The sequence below is a fragment of the Kryptolebias marmoratus genome, linkage group LG11 (assembly GCF_001649575.2).
Source record: "Kryptolebias marmoratus isolate JLee-2015 linkage group LG11, ASM164957v2, whole genome shotgun sequence".
In the NCBI taxonomy this organism is placed as follows: domain Eukaryota; kingdom Metazoa; phylum Chordata; class Actinopteri; order Cyprinodontiformes; family Rivulidae; genus Kryptolebias; species Kryptolebias marmoratus.
In genome coordinates, this window is record NC_051440.1 from 18,887,488 (window position 1) to 18,911,172 (window position 23,685).

Below are 23,685 nucleotides of genomic sequence, written 5' to 3' on the forward strand. Positions count from 1 at the left end.
CTTTTGCCAGAGTCTGTGTGCAAAATATCATCAACCACTGGATGGATTTTATTGAAACTTTCAGACAGTAAACATTGCATGGGCATCTAGAACTGATTGACTTCTGGAGTCAACCCAATTCAAGATGGCCTCCACAGCCAACTGACTTTAGTGAACTCCAGTTTTACAGACATTCAGCTAAGACTTCCTGTTGTCGTAGCTGAGAATCATCCCCAACACATACTTCGAGCTCTAACAGATCACGCAAAATATGATTTATAAAAAAAAAAACCCAAAACAAAACTCTGGCATAAAAAGCTTTTTGCTGCTTCTAATTAGTGTTTTAATTAGTTATTTGTCTCGTCGCCAAGCCTAGTTATTAGACGGTACAGGACAGTACATGATATGTAATTATTACAAGCTAAAGCTAATGTGCAGCTTGTAGAAACGCATAACGAGGGTGTGAATGAGGAGGTGAGGGGTTTCCGCACACGTAGCATATATAATATGAAACAAGTGCGTCCAAGGGGCACTTAAACGTACCGCTTGTTTTCCCAGCAGGTCTAATTATAAAGCACAGAATGGATGCACCTTTACCCGTGAACCCAGTCACCTTTTAGAGAAAAGGAAGCTGCTGATCAACAATTTCAATTTGTGTGGAGTTTTGTTTTTTTTTAAGGAGCCCTCTTGAAAACAGTTTCTTGAAGGCGTTCTGGCTGCGACTGGATAACAGGGCGCAGGCAGACAGAAGGCTACTGGCTCCTCGACAGAGCCCGGCGCTCAAACAAAAGCGCCGGCATCAGTGATGTACGGCCATGAAGAAGTGATGAACCATCTGCTCGGTTGGGCGGTGCTTGTGTTTTCGGGGCTGAATTTAAAGTTTAAACACCTGGCAGCAGGAAAGAAGACAAAGACAGTTCCAATTATGCAACAGCTAAAGTCTTTTTATTCCAGCATAAAACCGTTCTCCACAACATCTCGAGCTGTTATCAGTTAAATTAAAAAAAGAGCTATAAAACAAACATAGAAAATGTAATATAAGATCTGTCTTTTTTTTTTTTTTAAATTGCTATAATTATTTTGTGGCCTGTAGATCCAAAGGGTCTAAATTCAGGGTGTGTAGCGGTGAGCCTACACAGATGGGAAATGTGTGTCTTTTTATGTACGACGCTGACAATAGAGAGGGAGGGAACTTCACCTTGATGAAAATGTTCTGGCAGAGAAGCTCCAAAATCAATATACAGCTTGCTCAGTTGGAGAAAATGAGCAGAAAATGATCATATTTCTTACCAGAAGCAACTGATTGGGACAATGTTGCCAAAGGTCAGCCAAGCAGCTTTGGGCTAAGTGCTTTTATAATGTCATTAAAAACAGCGCTGGTCTACTACGAGTCGGTGAGCTTTTCTGAGCTATTTATCAGATTTGTCTTCCCACTGTGGCTCGACTGAAACAGAACATCCTCCGCAGTTTCCTGCTCAAACAGCCTGCGGGGTGTTTTTTTTTTTTCTTCTCCACTATGGCGTCCCACTGTGCCGCAGAAATCTTCAATTTAAACTTTTCCAACTAATAAAAAGCAGCAACCTCATAACCCCAGCGCTGCAGACTGCCAGGAAACTGGAAATATATCAGAAAAATTATCAAAGCTCGGTTTGTATTCGTGACCAAATTGGATGCGTGTTTTTGATAAGGTAATGAGCTGAACGGCGTAAAAGTTTCATCTACGTCTCGGCAATTTTGTTTAACTCCACACAGACCCTTGCCTGCTTCTCCGGCTGAGGTGAAAAATCTTTATTTTTTTTTCTCCGTGGCTCTGGAGGAGACATGTCGAGAGTGGGAAAACTAATTTCAATGATTTCAATTATTTTAAAACTTGAAAGAGAATTAAAAAAAAAAAAGCCACACTACAAACTACAATGTAAGTATGCAGTTTAAGGTTTTGTGGAGCTGGTTCTGGATTTGCCTTATGGGAGCTAAAGGATCTATCATTTGTAGGGTTAAAATGCTAAAAATCTTTGTGTGTAAATTTGATAAAGTGCCAAATTTTCAGGAAGTGTGAGTGAGAACGGTTTAGGATGAGTAAAATCCTTGCATAACACCTCATATTGGTGACAGAAGTAAGGGCATAATAAATACAGAAACAGTTAAAATGAAATAATGTAAATAAATACACGGAGGGGGTGTCGGTGTGACAGTAAGGCCTGTGTTTTGTGTATCAGCTCAGATGTCACTCAGGATGCTGCGGTGCCACACACCGCGGCAGACCAAGCTTCAGCTACATCGAGCTCTGTGTTTTGATAAAAGCTGTCCTCTCGCTGTGACCGTCCACGCCCTCGCTGTCTGATTCAGACTCATAGACAATCATGTCCTCATCCGCCCACACAGTGGGGATCCCCCTGTAGCAGATCCGAGCCTTCCTCTCCCGCCTCCGGTGGAAGCTCAAACCGAAGCCCACCCGCATCCCTCTGGTCTCTGACAGCACAGAGGGCAGTTTGGTCCTCCAGGCCACAGAAGCGTCACCTGAGCGCAGCTGCAGCAAGAAGAAGACTCCGACGAAGGCAGCCAGGATGAAGGCACAGCTGAGAACTGCCACGATGACAGGCAGCTGAGTGGGCGGAGCCACGGCGAGCCCCGGAAGCTCCTCGGCTTCTCCACCGTTGTGATCTGCCGCCGCCGGGCTTTTTGCCTCCGGCTCGGCTTCTTGGCCCTGGAGTCCGACCGCGAGGGGTGACTTACGCTGGACCTGGTTCTGGTGCAGGCAGGAGGTGAGGAGCAGGTGGCTGTGAGGAGGGCAGGACAGGCAGTCCGTGGGTCCGGGGCCGGAGCAGGTCAGGCAGCCGGGGTGGCAGGGCAGGCAGGCCTGCACGGAGGACAGGTCCACCCAGTTCTCAAGAGACAGGTTGAGGAGCTGCGGTCCCGACGTGAACCCCGGAGGACACAACTTCACACAACCCTGGAGGAAGAGGGAGAAGCCTGGGCTGCACTCTGACGGGAAAGGAGACAGAAGAATATGGTTGACTGAGGACTTCTGCACAGTAAGCTGTATTTCTCAGATAAACTTCTAAAATCCCTGACTGCCTAAAGGAGAACCTTTTAAACTGTAATGAAACATTCAAGTACTTGTAAAAACCATTCATCATAAAGGTTTACCAACTTGATTACTTTTTTAATGAAGTTTGTCTGCTACCTTAAAACACAAATAAGATTTTCTCCTCTCCTACACACTCAGCGAGACATAATTTCTCTGGCAAAGGACACAGTCGGTAATTAGAAGTGGCCTCAATTGTATCAGAAGAACTTGTCGTCTTTCTTTCATCCTTTCCAAGAACCTTCAGCTTAAACTCTCAAAGCTTCTGCAATCTTTCTTACAGTTAAAGCTCTTAACCTGTTTTAAGTGACAACATGCAAGATCAGACTGGACATGAATGCTAGGATTTTATTCAGTTTCTCCTTATTTGGCTCATATTTGGTTAACTTTACATTAAATGCACATTTAGCATATCATCTTGATGGTGACACGAGTTTCAGTATAACAAAAAAAAAAAAGGAAATCAGAAAGACTACACGCAGAGTACACTCAACTCTCCTCCCACACCGGTTTTCTTTTAGTTATCGTCTCCATTTTTCATTAAAGCTACATTCTGTCCAAACAAAACCGCTGTTAATGAAACTGATGGGACAGAATGATACGCGATCAAACAGCCCGAGGCGTCGATCAGCTGTGATGTCTGAGCAAGATAAGGTACAGCAGCTCCATCTGCTAAAATGTCTGTTCAAAACCAAAAGCTAATAAAGCTGGTCTTCAAACAACTGGCTAACACATAATATATGCTTTTAGTAAACCCATAAACAAAGAATCTGTCACTTATGGATTTTTTAGGAATAATCTCCTTCAGATCAATCTTCAAAAAAATGACAAGTGCATGCTTCTTAATTATTACTTTGTACAGTTTTGATGCATGTACAGCAGGGATGGGCAGTGAAGTCGAGTTAAAATGTGCAGATCTGAAGAATTAATGCTGATTCTGCTGTTTCCTAAAGGTGCTTTTTTCCAACATAACACCTACCTATGAGTGTTTCAGGATGAAGATCTGCTGTCGTAGTTTATTTTGAAAGGATTATAAAGTGGAAACTGTGGTCATGGGGGAGCTCAGCTCCACTCCCTGCTCCCCTCCATGTTGACATGTTGGTGAAAATGAAAGAATCTGTTCCTTTAGAGAGTTTTTCAGCTGTCAGATATTTAAAGAGAAATCACTGTTGATGAATTTGAAGAGTAGTTTTTTTGCTAAAAAATGTCCATCCCTGAAACAAATTCAGCTTCTGAGATGATCTGGTCCTTGGGCTCCTGTAATTTCAGAACCACTCAAACTGATTGCTATTTCTAAGAGACTTTTTGATATGTTGTAAGTTCAGTTTTTAAGTCCTCTAAAGCAAAAACACTGCAGTCTTTGTACAGCCGGCAGTTCCGGAGCCATGACTTGGATTTCGAGCTGTCCTTGGTCAGTGGAAATTGTAAAGTGCTCCCAAATCACTCCAGTTGAGTTTCCTGTTTAAGTGCGGTCCACTTAAACCATTTATAGGCTCACTCAAACACAACAAACAATGCGAAAAAACGAAAAGCTACTTTTGCATTTGTTATAATACATTACTTACAATGAATATTTTGTCAAATGTTTTAATAGATTTCAATTTTATGCGGCGACTAGATATTTTTTCTCATTTCAACAAATCTGCCAAAGAATAATAATCTTTCTGCACTGGCAAATAATTTCACTAGTTCCTACTGTGTATCCTCGAGGGTTTTTGTGTATCCATCTTATTTATTTATTTATTGCAGTGTTGGGAGTTCATTAGGAAACTGTGGATGTGTAAATGAAAGGATTAGCAGTAACTACTGTAATGTAGATTTAATCTGCGTGATTAAGAAGTTCGGAATGATAAAGAAGAAACCATCTGACTGGCAGAGGGGGATGTGTCCGGTCTCATCTGGCTCGACGTGGAGGCTGTTGTCAGCGCGCACCTCTTGCACTGCTGCAGTTTTACTCTTGCCTGCTGCTCCCAAACACACCCCGCACTCTCAGGTGACATACGTTAATGTGCTAATTTATTGTGCGCACGTAAACGCGTGCACGAGAGGCTTGTGAATAAGTCATCTGCGTTCACATTTGGTTTGCACGAGTCACAACACCCGACACGAGCTGACCCGAAGCGTGGTTTGTAACGACGACTAACGTGCCAGCGCCGTAACAAACGAGCATCGAACTTGTTCTCACCGATACAAATCTGCTGGGCGTCGAAGGTCTTGCAGCTGTTGTTGGAAGGTCGAGGGAAGTCGGGCGAAGAGGGGTTGACGACGCTCGGTCCTGTGCCCCACAGGATGAGGGTGAACTGACTCAACACACCTGAGACAGAAGCAAAGTCAGCGGGGGGAGTGCAAAGATGTGGGGGGGGAAGTATCAGTTTAGCCCTTCTGTCTGAGAAGAGTATATGAAGGTGTAAGGAGAGGAAACGAGATGTGAGAATGCCAACGGAACTCTAAAGGACACCACCAGAGGAGAAAAAGCTTTTCTTGTCTTATTTCTTTCTGCATCTTAAAGCAAACAAATTTACAAGATAAACTCTGGAATGGAAACCCTTTATGACCATTCGCTTCCTTTTGAGCTCAAACGCAGCACAAAACATTGGAAACAAAAATACTTTAAAGCTCACGACCAAAAAGGTTGGTAGATATTTTTCTCGCGGCGGCAGCAGCCAACTGTTAATCTGGTTGTGTCTGTAAGAGCTTCTCCCCTGGGTGGTGAAAATATTACAAACTGTGTCATTAGAGGAGGAATGAGCGAGGAACTGAAAAGAGGCGATCTAGTGAAGCGTGAAAGTATGCAGAAAGACTCAGTGAGGGGGCAGCTAATGGCGCCACAAATGTGGTTTCGACGTAATCTACCCAGACTGAACAATTAACGGTGATGAGCGGGGGTTACCGTAGTCTCGTTCATTTGCTGCCATGTTTTCGACTTCTAGTGTCCACTCTCCCTGAGGATCCTCGTCCCACGAGTGGGTGGTCATAAAAGCCCAGTCGTTGAACCCTTCTGAAGAATAGTCGTTGGGTCTAAAGAGAAGAGGAGAAACTGTGTCTGTTGTTTTCTTTGTGTGCTTTTCTGAGAAGAGTATGCCTGTGGGAGCATCTGTGTACAAATAGAATTGAAGAGCACACACATATTGTTTGTCTGCGTGTGACACAAAGAGGGGATTTACATTAAGGGCTCGGCTGCTGGCTTGGCTTGTTTTATTGTGTACCTTGGGAACAGCAGGGTGGAACGCGTGCCCAGTGGGCTGATGAGATGAATGGCCAATTTTCCTCTCTGGTTGTGGGAAAGAGTGAGGCGAGCCTGAACGTGCTCCAGAGATCTGACATACTCCGGTTGTCCCCAGCAGGCATCCACGCTTTTGCTGAACACCAGCTTGTTTCCGATGTCTCTGCAGGTTTGACAAGTGGAAGGGAGAGTGGTTAATGTTGTGTGGCTGCAGAAATGGACAAACAATCGTGCTGTGCTAAGAGTCTAAGCGACCTCCCCGGCCTCGAGAAAGATGCTGTGATATGCTATCAGGCTGGAGGGGGGAAAAAGGGGGGGGATGATGGAGTAGCTAGTGCTTGTAATAAAACTAAAACTCGCTGCTGTTTACACACAGACACACAGATTCCAGACCTCCCTCTGACCTGGATTCTGTAAGCATTGTGTGATCACACTGGTGCTGCGGCCCCACTGTTGTCCAGTTCTGTGCCAATACCACCACGGCACCTGCATCCAGGAGACCATAACCGTACGAATGACTCACTGAGGAGGGGGGGAAAAAAGAAGAAAAAAGATGGAGTGATGAGCAGATAAATGCATGTTGTTAGAAGCTAATGCCACCGACAATCTTCTCTGCTTTAACCCTGAGCGATCAATCATAAATCTTTCTAAAGCACTCTGCTTCACCAGAGCCTTCCCTAAAGTCCAACTAAATTCACATTTTCTGCTGCCATCATAAACATTTAATGTCTTTTTTAAAGATCAAGATTAAGATGAAAGATCTTCAGGGAGAGATCTGAACATTTTCCTCTCCGCCTCAGTCTTGCTGATGGGTGCGTGCATTTGATTGACAGCTGCTGGCAGGAGAATAAGGGACAAAGTAAACAAACTTCTCCTGGAGCTCTTAAAGACACGGGCAAATAGTGTGTGGCTGGCACACCGTTACAGAAAGTCATTTGTAAGGGCTCTATGTGTACATGCAGTTTAAAGTGTTGGAGCTGAGCCGTAAATCTGCTCCTGAAGCCGACACAAGCAGCACACTTTTCTTGGGCTTGTTTGGGGACTTTTTTTTCCACCGAGTAAACTGGAAAACATTAGCTGTGTTTATGGCTGTAAATTCCACAGGGAGCAGAGTTTGTGTGGAAGTTCATCCAGGTGGTTTCTGGGACTTGAAGCCATTTTTAAATTGCCAAAGAACTGATAGGCAACTTTTTAAGCATTTATTTTCAAGTGTTTACCAACTGCATCCTTAAAGCACCTCAAGAGGAGGACATATGTAATAAAGGACTTTTCCACAGTTGCAAGACTGTTCAGTTATGTGTTTTTTAATGTAAAGAACATCTCTGTATCCTTGACTTTGAAAAAAAGGATTTATTGCTCTGCTGTTTGACTGTTAATTTAAGTGATGAAATTACTGCTTTATTCAAATACAGTTTAACCAGCCATGTTTTTTTTTTCTAAATGGCAGAATGGAAATATATCCTTTAAGCAAAGCAAGAGTATCATATGAAGCCTTAAAGTACAAACTTCTTTCACTGGTTTCTGATTGAGAAAAGAAGACTCGATTTGATGAAAAATAGCAAATTTAAGGAAGGGTCTACGAAGCTCTAACAGATTCCTCGTCCGTCCCTCCAGATACGCGGAGCTTTGCAGAGCTGCCAAACAAAGTACTGGGTTGCACAGGAAGACTTTGGCATGAAGGGAAGCTGCGAAATGAACTGACAAACTTGGCTCTACCTCCTGAGACACAGCTGTCACAGATCTGTATGATATTGCAGAACAAATCTGTCACTTAATTTCAGACGGACTAAAATGACGGTAATGTGTCGGCTCTGCAGATGGTAATTACCGTATGAAGTCGACCGGCTTGTTGGGGGTAATGACAAACCAAACAGAAGAGGTTTTTGTTCGTAAAGAAACAACATTCATGTGATACGCAACTTTGTGTGTTTTCAGAAAGTCAGTTTGTACTCAGCACTGAGATAGAAATACAATACCCTACGATATGATTTCATCCGGGCTTGATTTCGACCAATGAAGATGAGCGCTCTCTAACCTCTGCGTCCCACTCCGTTGGTCTTCCAGTCTCCGGCGATGAGGTGCCGGGGCTGGGATGTTCTCACCACCAGGTGCTGCATGTCCCTCCAGGTTAAATTCATACTGGACAAACCCAAGAAGCAGAGCAATAAAGCTGCATTGATTTTCTGTCATGTAATGGCTGAAGGTAATAATTTCTACATTATGCACATTATGAGGAAAGTCGGCTTTCGCTGACCTCGCTGATACAATAATACAGCCGAGGAAATCTGAGGAGCTGTGGGACACGGAAAAGGTCAGGAGACTGTAGACACACCTGAAATGTAATCAATCTCAGCATACACACTGAGGACAACTATACGCTTTTGAAATATTATACTGAGACACAGAGGAGACCTGGAGGGGTGTGCCGGGCAATCATCACAAAGCAACTGAGTCATACGAAGGTTTTAGCATCAGCGTAAAATACCAGCATTAAAAGAAACAACATAACCTGCTGCGCTCAGAGGTCAAGGGAACGAGTAAAACAGCAGATATAAAACTCTGGAGAATGATGTCCATTCTTTGCTGCAAAGAAAGTTTCTAATGAGGTCTGAGGCTGGGGGGCCAGGGTCACCTTCCATAAAGTGAAAGAGAAAAAAATATAACACAAACTTTTTTTTTTTTTCGCCCCATTAGGATTTATCAAAAGACTCAGTTCAGCGCTTCCATTAGTGTTAAAGGTACAGCTCCAGTCATACCCACCAGATGAGTTCTTCTTTTTGTCCATTTGAGAAAACACCATCCCCTCTTAGTTGGGAGGTGCCTCAAGGCTCAGTTTTAGGGCTAATTCTTTTCTCCTTACTTATGCTTTCCTTTGGGTTCATTTTTTAAAACTATATTTCCTTTTCACCATTTTCCTGAGAATCTTCCAAACCGTTTGCTCGTACCAGACCTGCTTCTGTTCAGGTACTCAGGCTGAAGAGGTTAAAGAAAATATTCAAGCACGAACTGACATAAATATCCTGAAACTGAACAAAAAGAAAACTGAAATTATTCTTTCTGATAATCTAAACTCATTTGCCAGGAACCTTGGTGGGATTTTTGACTGTGCCTTTCATTTTTACAGCAATTGGATCAGTTGTCAACTTTTTCCAACTAAGGCTCCTTTGTAAGGTTAAAGCCTGCCCACTTATTTAGTCCTAATCACATGGCACCTGCTTATTTGCCCACATTTTTGCACTCTCGACTTTTAAACAGAGCACTGAGGTCCACACATCAACTTCTCTTGGATCCAGAATTAAAAAACACACAAAAAAAACAGGTGACAGCACCTTTTCTGCGGTGACCCTTAATTTGTGGAGAAGCCTGTCTTTGCAAATTCGAGCTGCCCAGAACTTTGATCATTTTAAATTGCTGCTTAAGTGTAAACCCATTTCTTCTCACTGGGCTTTAGTTTTAGTTGAGGAGGATATCTTAGCTCTTATTGTGCAAGCTTGATTATTTTTAAAATTTAGTTTTATTTGGGAATATTTTTATCACAGTTTATATTAATTGTTGCTTTACTACTTATTGTGTTCACACTTTATACAGGACTTTACTCACCTGAAGTTGTTCCTTAATGTGTTAAAGAAACTAAACTTTGACTTTGACGTGACTCTGTTAGAAAAAAAAACCCTCTTCAGTGGGTTTAAATAATCAAACTGTGAGCCACAGAGAGTGCAACACCACAGCTGACAGAAATAGAAATGCAGAATTTCACCGAGGCGCATCACCTCCGCCCCCCCCTCTGCATCCACAGTCTCGTCTCACATCTTCTCATGTGTTATTAATGGACAAGATCCCACCGATCCACTCGATGTCACCTCAGCCAAGAGTGAGAGGGCGGGGGGGAGGGAGGGAGGGATAATAAAATGATAAAACAGCAGAAAGCCAAAACCTTCTGCCTATTAAATATAGCCATCTCTGCGAGTTTCACTGTAATCTCCGTCTGATAAACTAGCTACTGTGTTATTACTGCTGCCTGTCAGGACAGGTGCCTGCTGAGAGGCTGCTTGCTGAAAAATACTGACTGATAACTGATAGTCTACGCTGTGAAAACCTGAGCTCTGCCAGTTACTGCCCATCTCTTATGATATCAGAGCTGACAGAGCTGAGATAAGCTGAGGAGGCTGGGGATACATACCTGTGCTGGAGAGGACTGCAGGATAGGATTTGACACCTGTCATAACTAATATGGACATGAGAATTATGCAAATCGGAGCGCAGCTGACTGATGAGGCCGACTTAACACATGCGAGATAACGAGTGGAGATACCTAAATGATGGAGAACACATCAGAACAGCTCACAGAAACTTAGACACCTGGAGTCCTGCGTGAGCGATAATGAGAGAGGTTCTCGGGTATAAAATCTTCACTGCCAGCCCTACAGGTATTCAAATATCTGTTTGGGCTGCAGCTGCTGATTCATCTTGCTAATTGTGTGATTATCAAACGCCTAATTTGCTGTAGAAAGACTTTCTGCTGGGATTTAGTCCAACCTTGTTTCCCAGAGGTGCCTGTGCATTTCCCCTCCAAGGAGGACACAGTGAAGCATGATAATGAAGATTACAATATTGATAGTGATAAAAATAACAACATTTATTAGCAGAGTTCATTTAAGGGTACTAAGGCATACTTTGACATTAATTAAAAAAAAGAAAACCTGTTAAAAAAGGAAACTTATTTACAACAATATCATTTAACATGGGAAATCGCTGCGGTGACATAAATTCAATCTGCAATAAAAAACAGTTAAATTGTTACAAGAGGTGTCATTCTTACTCACTTTGCCTCCAGAGCCAGAGCAATGATCCCAGCAGCCAGTGGGGCAGAAGCAGACGTCCCTGTGTGAGAGTCAGTGCATTTCTGCCTCAGGTCGGTGGTCACCTACAAGAAAAAGAAACGAGAAGTGGACATAAATACAGAAGGAGACACGCAGTTAATATGATACATTGAGTTTTCCATTTGAACACAGTTTCATGGAGAGAGAAGCTGAGTGCTACGACAGGAGACAAATGTGAGCTTTCCCTGCAGCTATCTGAGCAGGAAGAAGAATGAGGAGGAGGAGGCGGAGGGAATGATTTGGTAGTTTCAGCCCCAGGTCTGTGGACGCCTGCCAAAGGGTCACAGGCAGGACGGTGAAAGTCAGCCAACTCGTCGCAGCCAGGTCAGATGGTGGTGAGGCGGAGGATGTTAGTGCTCCGTGTACGTCTCTGCTCTTGGTGCCTGTCAGTGCCGGGAAGCTAATGAGGCCTGTCTGGGTCATGATGAGGACACATCAGAGATGACAGAGATGCCCAAAGCAAGGCTGGCTGTGAAGGTTAGGGATGCAGTCTCTGTTTGCAACTTTTGCCCTGACAGATTGTGGTGCTAATGATCGTTTTCGGCTAAAGATGTCCGAGTGTCAGACTTGTAAACAAACACGGGGCAGGTGTCTGCAAAGGCCAAATGTCAGTCAGCAGAGCTAGCTTGTATTTCCCATCTATTTAATGCAGACATAAACTGGTTTAGGAGTGATTTAAAAATATAACCCCAAGACAAAATAATCTATAAGCTCGACAAAACCTGCAATCAACTACAGATCTTATAACTTCAGCTAGTTTGTTTAAATGTAGAAAAGGAATACAATTTATAAATTAAAAATTGCTAAAATGTTAATTAATAATAGGTACAGCTTTGCATTTACAGTGTGGTTTCTGTTTGAAAACAATTGCTAAAACACAAATTTAGCTTATTGGAGAATTCAGATTTTCCAAATATAAAATGTTTTAAACTCCTTTAATTCCAGTACAATATGTAAAGTCAGCAGCCTTGTGGGGCAATTAGTGAACTTAGTAGTTTTTAGCATCTTAATGGTAATGTGGTTAATTCAGAAAGCAGCTACATTATATTGTTTTCCTTCGTACAGACACTACCAGAAGGACGATCAGCTCATCTCTGCTTCATTAGAGACAGAGATATTTATTTAATGAGGTTTTCCTTTGGCCTCCAGCTGCCAAAATCGGTGTTCTCAAGAGACAACAGGTCACAAAATCTACATTAAATGATCTATTTCTGAATTCTTGTTGAACTGTTTTTTTTGTAATCCCTGTCTTCAACTGTAGCAATCCTCCCAATAAATCAGAGTGATTGTAAATACTAGTTTTGAGCAAAAATAAAAATGGGAAGAAATCATTGCTCGCAGAAATAACAGCCTTCAGTTGATACAGCAACAATATGAATTTGACGGTGATTTATTAAAAAAAAACAAAAAACAAAAAAAAAACTACCTTTAATTTGCCCTGCTTTGATGAAGTGAATTTGTTTGCCTGCAGCATTGCTCTGGTGTATTTCCTTCAGAACAGCAGATTCACGGTTGTTTCATGTTTTTCTGTGCCCCTGAGGCAAGTCTTTCATCAGCTGACAAGCAGCTTAAAAGAGGCGTGAGGCGTTTTCAGTGTTTGTCCGCTTCCCTTGTTGCACGCATCAGGCGCTTTGATTTTTGACAGTTCGATGCTTATTTTTGACACGATAGACAAAAGATTAATTTCAAGATACACTAGAAAAAGCTTTAAGGATGTAGCAGTACTGATGTTTCGTAAGCATGGCTTGTATGATTACTTTCTGACATACTGACGTGCACCGTGTGCTGAAATATAGAAGCAATTCTGTAGATAAACAGTGGTTTCGGAAGCGTGATTGCGTCCGCACTCACTATCTGTTTCTCTCCTGGGTTTCCAGAGCTGAATGTGGTAGCCAGAGTGGAGGAGCAGGGCTCGCTGTACCATGGCACGTTGCCTGACTCCGTGGTGCTGCTGATGGACAGGGTGTAAATGCTGTTGGTGTAGCCGTCACAGTTGCAGCTGTCCTGTTCCCGGCCACCGTTGCCCGAGGCCCAGACAAAAATAGAGCCCAGTCCGCTTCGTCCCTGTGGTGCAAATACATAAATACCTTTCACATAAGACCAGAGGAAGCAAATAACAAAAAAAGAGACTGACAGAAGCTCGCTGATGTGTGAGAACCTGCCTTTGACAAAGATGTTTGTCTCACTGCTTAAACGGCTTGTCATTTATGCGCTTTCTTTCAGAAACACTGAACTGCTGTAAGCACAGATCTTGTTAATACATCACTGTGTCGAGAGGAACATCAGATAGCAAATGGAATTACCATATTTATTCAAACTGCATTTGAGGGCAAATAAATAATGAGATGCTGTTTGACAGTAAAAGTACACAAAATCCATGCACACATATACGCCTAGTTTGCATGCAACATACATTTAGTTAGTTGCCAGCAGCAGGTTAGAGATCTGGGAGGATTATTAAATGTCAGATGAGTTTGCACCAACCGTTTTTGCAACGACAAAAAGCCTCTGCCATCTCAGAAACACCACTATGATTAGATTGCTGTATTTGTTCTGAGCCATGCAAACACTTGTTTCGTGCACTTGTCTCCAGCTGATTGAATTACTTGAAGCTTTATTTGCAAGAGAGCCCCAGAAATCGATGGATTGATTCTACTCAGTACAAAACACAGATGCCATCATATTGAAGACGGTTACGTTAAATTTTTTTAACAATTTTGCCTCCATCTTTTTTAACTGAAGATACGGGATTTTCTTCCTCCACTTGCTGACTTTCCTGCATCTTAAAATACTGCTGATTGTAGCCTGAAGTCTGCTGACCAGTTCTTGCTGAATGTCCCTGAGGCTATGATGGAGACAAAAACAGAAGACATCGGGGCATCTGCTGCCTGGGCTCCACAGCTCAGAAACAGCCTCGGGGGTTGAAGAAAACCCTCAACATCTTTTTACTAAGGTCGAACAGGCTTAGTTTCCAATCAGCTTTAATTGGTTTTACTTCAGCCGTTGGGTTTTTCTTCTAAAGAATCTATTTTTCCCCTTTGTCAGACACTCACAACGCTCTATTTTTAATCTGTATTAATTTACAGAGCTCAGTTTTCTGTTGATTATTTATTACGCCTTGTCATTCCCAAATCAATGGAGCAATTAAAGTTAAATCTTCCATCAATTTGTGAACGGAGCAAGTCGGGCGGGGTGATTTTCACAATAATAAAGACAAACGTAAAAACCGTCTTCTTCCAGCTACAGTTTAGACCAAAAGAGTCAGATAACACGCTTCTTTCAAAGGACAAAAAAATACAACAACAATCAGTCAAAAACTAATAAGGTGAGAAGATAATGACTCATAAAAATGCATTAATTAAAAAAAAAAACAAAACAAAAGAACAAACAAGACATAAAAAAAATAATCTGTCATCAGAAGATGTCATTCCTGTCTCGTTACTGGGATATTTACTATCTTATCACTGTTGTTGTGATGCTGTTTTCTCTTGCATACTTAATCAGTAAAATGTTAAGCTCATAAGTCTACAAAGGGACCTTAATTGGACCCTAAAGACAGATTTTAAATGAGCTGGTACAGAGTGTTTTATACGGATTATCCGTTCAATTTTCCTAATTGATTCCTACACCCCCGTCTCCCAAAATGATCTCTTTTTAGAAGATGGGATGAATGGGTTTTTGCTGAGTGTGTGATGTTGTCCGAATCGAACTGAGTGCTCACACCCGAAGCTGAACATAACACTCCTAAACCGTCCGGCTCAATTTATGACCCGGTGCTGCCGTTGCTGTGGCTTTGCAGGAGCCAGACGAGGACGCTTCAGTGCCAAGTGTTATCGCGCTGCCAGGAGAACACACGCTGAACCAGAAAGGTCCTGTTGTCTTGCTGTCAGGTAATTTTTCTTCCCTAACACACCATGATGTGTGGGGGAGATCACATTCGCAGATGTGACATATGAGTCACTCTGTGGCACAGAAAATTTGCAGTTTCATTCATTTAAATGCCAATTACGGCTGACTTTGAATCTAACTTTTGCATCCGACTGCTGCTTCTTTCTATTTTTTATTCATCTCATTTTTATCATTTAGCTGCAAAGGTCCTTTGATGCAGAATGCTGACACATGAGGGATGACGGCATTAGACTTCAGGAATATGCCAAAACTCTTTTGTGTCTATTTCTACTTGAGCTTAAAGGAAAAGTCAATTGGCAATTAACAAACTCACCTTGAGTTTATCCTTTTCCACTGGACGTCTCAGAGAAACATCCTTTATAAAATACATATGAGGATGATTTATGGGGGAGAAGATAACTTGCGTAGCAAGAATACTTAAATATTCCTTAACACCAAACTTTTTAACAACCTCTTTTTGCTGACAGGAGAGACATTTTTATGCCTATGTGTGGCTTCAAAGAAATAGCTTGACATGTTTGAAAACACTTATTTGCTCCAAGAGGCTACTGCTGAAGTCTGCTCCCAAAAGATTTTTATGCCTTCTGTCCCCGCTTGTGTACAAAGCCATCATTTCAACTAACTAGTAAAGTTATGCAATTTGAAAAAGACCTCCAACCAGATAGCTCTAATTTATCTTTCCAGAAAGTAATTGCACAGGGATCACCGAGAGGAACAGACTTCAACACGTTAACTTAAAATAACTCGTCTTCATCTTAAACCTCGCTGAATTCTTACGTGATTACCGAGCTTTAGATATATTCATCAGATCTATCTTCATTTACTTGAGGCAAAGCTGAATAGCTGAATTAATCTTTTTGTTTCATGTTTAATAAAAAAAAGGTGCCTAAACATCTCTCATAGTGATTCATTACTTTAAATGAACGGTGTCTGTTTGGTACTGATACTTTAACTATAAAACTGAAGACATTAGTTCACAATAAGGTGAAAAAAAAGTGTTAAAACCAGAATGCAATAATTTGAAAGTCATTTAAAACCCAGCTATAAACTAAATCATGTTGCAGCATGATGAAGCAGGGTCTACTACTTTCATTTTTTAATAAAAATCAGAGTTTTATGAGTTGAAAACAGTTCAACAAGCAACCTGCTGTGTTGATTTATCCTAAGCCTCGCAAAACCAACACTAACCCAGAACATGTTTACTCCTGTGTTACATCACCTCCTGTTTTAATGACACTCTGTGAGGGTTTGGGAACAGAAAAAACCAATGCCGCATGCCGCGGCCCTCTGCAGCTTCTCTACCTGCCTCAGTGCTGGGACTAAATGTGCAGTTCAAGATGCAAATTAGGCTGTTTAAAAGCCCGTCTGGGACTGGTTCCCGAACGTGCTTTCCCTTCAGGACTCTGTTTTCCTGCCGTGACTTATTGGACCAGAGTGTCGGCCCTGTAGGCAAGTTCAGAAGGTCAGCTGATCATCTTGCTGCCTTTAAAAACACATCCAAACGGTCATTCAGCTGGGGCCGTGATTTAACGCGAGCCGTTCGCCATCAACGCTTAGCGGTGCATTTAGCTCGTAGCTTGTGTTTATAACTGCTCGTTCAGCGCTACGACCATTTGTCATGTAAGACCACATCTTAATCATGCTTTGTTTGGAAAAACCCAGGCAAGTGTCAGGCATATTGTTCTTAGAGGCAGTTATCAGGCTGCCAACACACAGACCCGCTGCATCGTGACGTGGTGACCACACGCTGGGCTGGCTTGCTTACTGGTGGGTGAAAGACTGTATTGTGTTGAAGTAGAGCATGAAATGTACAGAAAATTTGTCAAATGAATGCAAACAATAAAGAAATGTCAACACGCTGTGCACACAAAGCTTTGTTACAAACGCAAGTGTTAATTTGTACAGATTTTTAAATGAAAAAAAAAAAGTACAAAGACTAAGCTGGAAAAGAGCTACTTGGTACAAACTAAGGCCTGGTATCACCTGTTCATGCCCTGAGGAAAAATAATAAAAACTGTCCAACAACTTGTATGCTTTCAGAGTCACTTGTGTACTTGTACTTTCCAAATGCTTATTTGAGATTGAATATGGACATTTCACCTGAAAAAGATAATTTATCACTACGTTTTTCCAAAAACAATGCTGTCACAATGTCTGTTTTTTTCCGTATTTTGTCAGGTTCCAGGTTAATTCAGACTTTTTCTCTGGTCCTGTTTGTTTCCTGCCAACCAGTGTCCTGTGCAGGCGAGAAAATCCAAAATCAAAACAGTAATTTTGATTGGCGCTATAGAACAACATTTCTATAGTGCCAATCACACATTTAAGTTGTTTTTTTTAAGAGCTTTTTTTTTTTTTAGAAAAATAGGATTTAGGATAGAAAAGTACCTGGACCTGTAACTGTGTTTCTTTAGTTAAAGAGAATTCTGTTTTTCTTTTATTTCTTACTGAAATGAGATTTAACAGAACTGTGTTTGTTTCTGCCTAAATGCATAAAGACTGCAATCAGTCAATATTGTTTTCCAGCCATTTCTCTAATTTCCCTGGATCTCTTTAATGATATAAAGTACTAAAGATAAAAATACTACATTCTTTGCCATTTTGCATTTTCAAGTGTTGAACTAATTTTCCATATTAATGAACTATTTTCCATTTTTACTTCTTATTTTTCGAAGTTATATTAGTCTTTTGCTGCCAATGTCTCAACTTAAAAAAAGACATCGTAAAGAAGCAACTATTTTAGAACTGCACTATTTCTTTAAAGGAACAGGGTTGTGCAAGTCTGAGCACATTTTCTAACTAACCTTGGTTATTCCCTGGAGAAAAGCTTCCTTTGCCAGTTTGGCGGGGCCGTCCAGAGACTTGCCGTCATCCTCCGGGCCCCAGCTGGCACTGTAAATGTGGATGTGCTGCGGGTTCAGACTAAGAGAACGAGCCTCCACCACATCTGTCACCTCCCCGTCCAGCATCCGAACTCCTGTAAAACCAACAGAAACCCCGGCGCAGATAAGGTCAACCTGGAGCTGGGAATAAAGAGTGAGCGTGTGCATCTCAAGACGGGTTGAGAGACAAAAAGCAGAGGGACACAGCAGAGCATAAAATTGAACAGCATGAGATGACAAAAAAACAACAAAATTATATATAAAAAAAGGGTTAGAACTAATCTTCAAAAATAACAAGAAAAACAACAAACTGGAAAAGAGGAGACAAAAAGGATTTTTTTGAAAAACAAACACTTTACGATGTTCAGGTTTTAATGAACGAGTCCACAAAGCTGTACCTGCAGATAGAAACACAGTTCAGTCTCACATAAACAATAATCCTGCTGTTTGTTAAACTAAAGAAGGCTGTTTCTTGCCCCCCTGTGATGATACAGTGATATAGATGAGATAAGTAGACAAATCTGAGCGAACTGCATACAAGCCGGGGTTTTATAGAACCTCCAGCAGAGCGCCGTGTCCACAGGGTAGCACTAAATGTCACTTTTCATGATACCTGAACACAGCGCTGTCTGCGCCTTTGAAGTTCGCAGCCTCAGATCACTCCTCCGAACATTAATGGCTGCAGAAAGGCATGAAATGCACCTCCCTCAAATAAAGTCCATTACTGGGAGAGAACCCACGGACATCAGAGGCAACATTACGAACGACGACGTTCACATTAGGACTTTTTAGACAAAGGAAGCCGGCAGGGATGCTGACAAGGCAGTAATTACTCTGTAGGAGAATTGGTGTAATACAAGCTTGAATACAGAACAGCCTGTAAAAATCTTAAATGGGCAACATAAAATGCAGTGTTTGTTCAGTGATCTTTATGCAAAAGCTTTAGTGTAGCAGTAATGATGATTAGTGTCGTAACAATTCCCATCAACTTCCTGCAGCTTGACAATTTCTTATTAAGACGCGGTGGTGTGAGCTTCCTACACTGTGTCACAGGTAGAGATTCAGCTCTGAGGGTGTGTGTGTGTGTGTGTGTGTGTGTGTGTGTGTGCAGATGGAAGCCAAGTAGGGTTGAGTTTTCAACACACATCACTAATCATCATTACACTGCAAGGACACACACATTTCAGTGTTTGGGCAAACATAACCACTTCTCTGACATGTAAACACACACACACGCACACCATGAGTGTTTGGGAGGAAATCACAGCTGTTTATAAACAATCCACTGACCCCACGACGCGAACAGATTCACTGAGGAGTAATTTATGAGATCAGGGCCAGCATGCGGCTCAGTCGGGAGATGAATGGTAATGAAGACAAAGAAGGGGAGTTATGAGTAACATCTGTGGACGGGACTGCTCAGGACTCCACGGGCTCCGCCGAGCCTTGTTGGCAGCCATCACGGCATTGACAGATTGCTAGATGACAAAAGTTACTAAAAGCCTCTTTGGAATACTCAATCAGGTGCAAGATTTTTCAGGAAACCAACAAAAAAATCTTTCAGGCCTAATTTCTGATCGCTATAAATCATCTGTCATAATGCAGATCAGAGCCTGCTGAAGGGTTTATCACTCTTTAAACAAGAATCTGCCCCTGAGAGTCCCAGGAAGCTCTTAGGCAGGTAATTTACAACAAGATGAGCACTGCATTGTGAAGTCACTTTTCTTGGCATCAGCCAGAATTTAGCATCCTGCATCTTGATGCGTGAGGAACTCAACTAAACACTTTAAAAATTGAACTTGCTTTTTATCTAATTAGCGAAATAAAAGGCTGAAGTTTAGGGCAAAAAGCCAAACAAGGCTGAGTCATACAGTGAGCTGATTTAAATTAAATCAGATTCACCCTGTTGTTAATATTACCATGAAATCTACGTGTCTGCATGCACTGTTAGTGACAAAACATAATCTGTTAAAGTTAAAGCTTTGGGTGATAAAACATATATTTAGATGTAGACTACAGCAGAATGGTCTATGAAGCAAAGCTTTTATTTGCATTCTTGGGTAAGTCACAATCTACTTAGTCTCCAATAAAAAACACGGTAACAGCTCATCATTAGCTGGTCCTCTCAGTAGCACTGAATCAAGGAATATTCATGGTACCTAACTGCTGAGTCTCTGCAGTACAATCACACTTCAACCATGGACAAACACTCACACAGTCAGTAAATGTTCATCTGTGGTGCATAAAGTCACATTAAGGATACTGGCTTTAAAACCTACCCTACCACTGTGTGATTAATAAAATGTGAAGATAAAGCTACAGTAAAACTGTCGTTATGACTCAAGAGTCAAATTAAAGGAACCCAAGCAGAATGAAATTACCTTTCATGTTAATTAATATAAATTTAAAGTTTATTGTGCATATTATTTCTAATTTATTCGTATCAAACTAATTTCAATGAATTATATATGAATCACTCATTGTGCTCAATTAAAAATATAAATGGAATGCTCCCGCTTACCTCCAATTCTTGCGTTATAGGCAACACCGACGCCACACACGCCATTGTTGGCTGCAGCTGCAACTTCTCCTGCACACCGAGTCCCGTGTCTGTGAGGAGGAATAATTAAATCCATGAAAGGAGAATAATAAAACCATGATCAAAATTATTAGAAAAAAAAAAAAAATCCCCACATAAATAAAAGGAATGCTAAATGGAGTCATTAAAAATGAATCTGTGCAAATCCCTGAACTGTGCAGAGGTTTTTTTTAAAAAAAAAAAAAACAGAAATGCAGAAGTGGAGCTACAAGAGATAAGAGGCAAATATTGACCCATTGGTCTTTTTGTAACTACAGCCCTCTTGTTTCTGCAGCGGCAACAATGGAGGGAACAACGGCACAAAGAGCTACCACTTTTGTGTCGAACATGATGAGCATCAAGGCATCAAGGACACAAGACGTTTTCTTTTCATCTGACACAATGACAGGACCGAGCAGAAACCTCAGCGTGCTGCATTAAACTGAAGAGGTTACCCAAAAGTCGCATAAATAACAAACTACAAATTTTCTGCAAAGGTTTTAGAAGTTTTAGAGATTTACTTAGACATATTATGTTTTACCTCTTTTGTAACTGTTATAGTAGAATTTAGTTGCTAGACATAGGTGAAGTTTTACAGTTTGAAAACCAGAAATCCTGTGAGTTTTCTAGATGTATTGAAGATGAGCAACGTTTGTTTCAGCCATTTTCAAGAATTTAAAACGATGCCTTCTGACTGACTTGGTTTTAAAAACCACGTTTAAGTTCAAATGTAACCATTTATTTTAAACCACTTTGCTCATCCACATCCACCGGTGACTGTTTTTTTTTCTATCAGTAGTAATAATGTCTGATCTGAGTACTTATGAGCCCCTAAAGCTAATATATATATATATATTTTTATATATATATATATATATATAAAAATCCTCTGTGAAAAGTACTTCAGGGATTTTTTTTCCCACCTCAAATTCTGCTTGAGTTTTGAGAGAAAATATTGGAAATATTTTCCCTTGTGAGACAGATTTACAGGAGAAAGCCGTGTCCAATCAGAAACAACTAAAACAACCACATAAAATACCTGTCAAAAACTATTTTTACCTTCACAGAGAGTGGCCATAGGCCATTCGAAATGAAAAATTTATTATTGATGGACTTGAATTATTCAGTCTTTCATTAAATCAGACAAGTTTTTCTATAGAGCATTATTCAGCTGTCAAATACACCACCACTTCACAAACAAAAGCCCTCTCCAATCCCCTGAAAATCTATAGCAAAACCTCTGCAACTCTGCATGATTCCACAAATCGACAGGGTCATTGGTGAAATGGATTTGTTCTGTTTCACTGGCGTTTGGGCTCAAAGGGATGTGATCAAACTGCAAATACATGAAGCACAATGAAAGTTTGGCACTTAACACAGGCCATTAAGATAACTTCCTGATTACGGCGCAGATACCTGATTAGAAAGTGGGTTTCACGTCTCTTTCTGAGGTTTGCTCTGCGAGTGTTATCGGAACAAAGCTAATCACATCAACAGTACTGTTTCTGACGAGCCAAGAAATTACCTCCGTTTCTGACGAGCCCAAAAAAATTACCTTCCTCTTTGTTCTCCAAACCTCCCCTGATGATGAGGCAGAGGACACAGTCTTTTCACAGGGTCACAGCAACACCTCCAGCTGGAATCCTGATTAGATTGCTCGGCCCCGTGATATATTATCAACCTCTGAACTCTAAAATCTTTCAGCAGAGGATCTTTTCCTTCACTCCTTATTCTTGTTCTACCACTTTTTAGTTATGGATGCAAGAAAAAAATGATGCACGAACAAAGAAAATTTCAACAAAACCCACCAATTATTAGACCCCTTTTGTATTATGATGTGGCTTGTCAACAAGAACAAGAACTAAAGTGGTTTTTAAACAAGCAATCAACTTGTCTGACGAGGCTTATTTTTCACTGACATATATGTCCTTACACAAGGACCTCAGCACATTTGGCTGGGCGTAATACATCACAGACGCAATTAAAAGCTTAACACTTCGAACAAGAGGTCAAATGTTTTACCACTTGCTAATTTTATACTGCATTAATATCAGCACATGATGGCGATTTGACATCGCTGCCGAGGAAAATGTATGAACCCACGGGCAAAATCTGCTGGACGGAGAGGCCATTTCTTAGAAGTAGGAACAAGTTTTTTTTATTTTTCTTAAAAAGCTTAAGAAATATTTCAGAAAAAAACTGAAAAAATAAATTAAAGTTCAGTTTGTGCACAAGAAGAAACAATTATGGAGCAGATTTCTCAGTTGTGGTTATACAAGGTCTAGCTAAGTTGTTCTTTTTGCGGCGGAACATCTCTGTGTGCATGCGAGGCGGTAATCAGACCTTTCAGTGGCCACCCATTGTTCATTGTTTAATCACAGCACCAAAGAAGCACAGACCTGCCCACTCATTACATTTTAGCTCACAAGTGCACGTCTGACAAATGTCTGAGTTGCTTTACAAGCCTGTCCTCACAAATCAGTCTTGTTATTATGTGCGGAGCAGTCCAAAGTGGGCGGTGAACGGTGATTGTCGATCACTTTGAAGCATGAAACACTGAGTTGTAAAACCATTTGTATTAGTGTCACTATGCACTTTGTTTCCATGGTACAAAAATTTAAAAGGAGAAAATCTAATATATATGGTAGACACAAGGTTTATTGATGGGAAAAGTGTGTTCTATTTATACAATGTTTATATTATGCTTTTCTCCTTTAATATAGGGGAGCCCCACTGCTGCACACCAGTCTGTGCTTTTTTGCAAAAAGGGGACATTTTCTTTTGTTAGAATTGGTATTTGAGAGAATGACAGAAAATTAGTAAATTCAGCTTTCTCCTTTTCACTTGTGGTGCTGCAAATGTCCCTGCAGGGCGAGAATACCAATAAAAATAAAGACTGCTTTCAAAGGAGCACATATTATTTTGGTGTTATTTATTACAGGCCAAAGAGCCTCCAGCCTTCGACAATAGCAAGGTTCACACACAGTCAGTAGTGTGACCAGCCAGGTGGCTTGGCCCAGAAAACTGCACGCTTGCAAAAATCCATTAGAATTCACGGTTTAATAGGACTGCAAATAGCAGCTTCATGTGACAAATGTCAACAAGTCTTATAAAAAAAAAGAAACACCAATGCCATGGATCACAGTTTCCCC

The 23,685-nt window shown here is 41.2% G+C and overlaps 1 protein-coding gene across 2 annotated transcripts in view; it reads right to left on the reverse strand.

Annotated features, from left to right (window-relative positions):
• Positions 1–902: 902 nt before the first annotated feature.
• Positions 903–23,685, reverse strand: part of furinb (furin (paired basic amino acid cleaving enzyme) b) — an 83,550-nt gene continuing 60,767 nt past the window's right edge. For both annotated transcript variants that reach the window (XM_017423047.3, XM_037978446.1), the window contains exons 7-16: positions 20,477–20,565; positions 17,878–18,050; positions 13,019–13,231; positions 11,111–11,211; positions 8,323–8,426; positions 6,692–6,809; positions 6,271–6,450; positions 5,955–6,082; positions 5,250–5,378; positions 903–2,961 (exon numbers count right to left, since the gene is read on the reverse strand). In XM_017423047.3, coding sequence (XP_017278536.1) covers positions 2,252–2,961; positions 5,250–5,378; positions 5,955–6,082; positions 6,271–6,450; positions 6,692–6,809; positions 8,323–8,426; positions 11,111–11,211; positions 13,019–13,231; positions 17,878–18,050; positions 20,477–20,565 — 1,945 coding nt within the window. In that variant the 3' untranslated portion in view covers positions 903–2,251. The remainder of the gene's footprint in view (positions 2,962–5,249; positions 5,379–5,954; positions 6,083–6,270; positions 6,451–6,691; positions 6,810–8,322; positions 8,427–11,110; positions 11,212–13,018; positions 13,232–17,877; positions 18,051–20,476; positions 20,566–23,685) is intronic.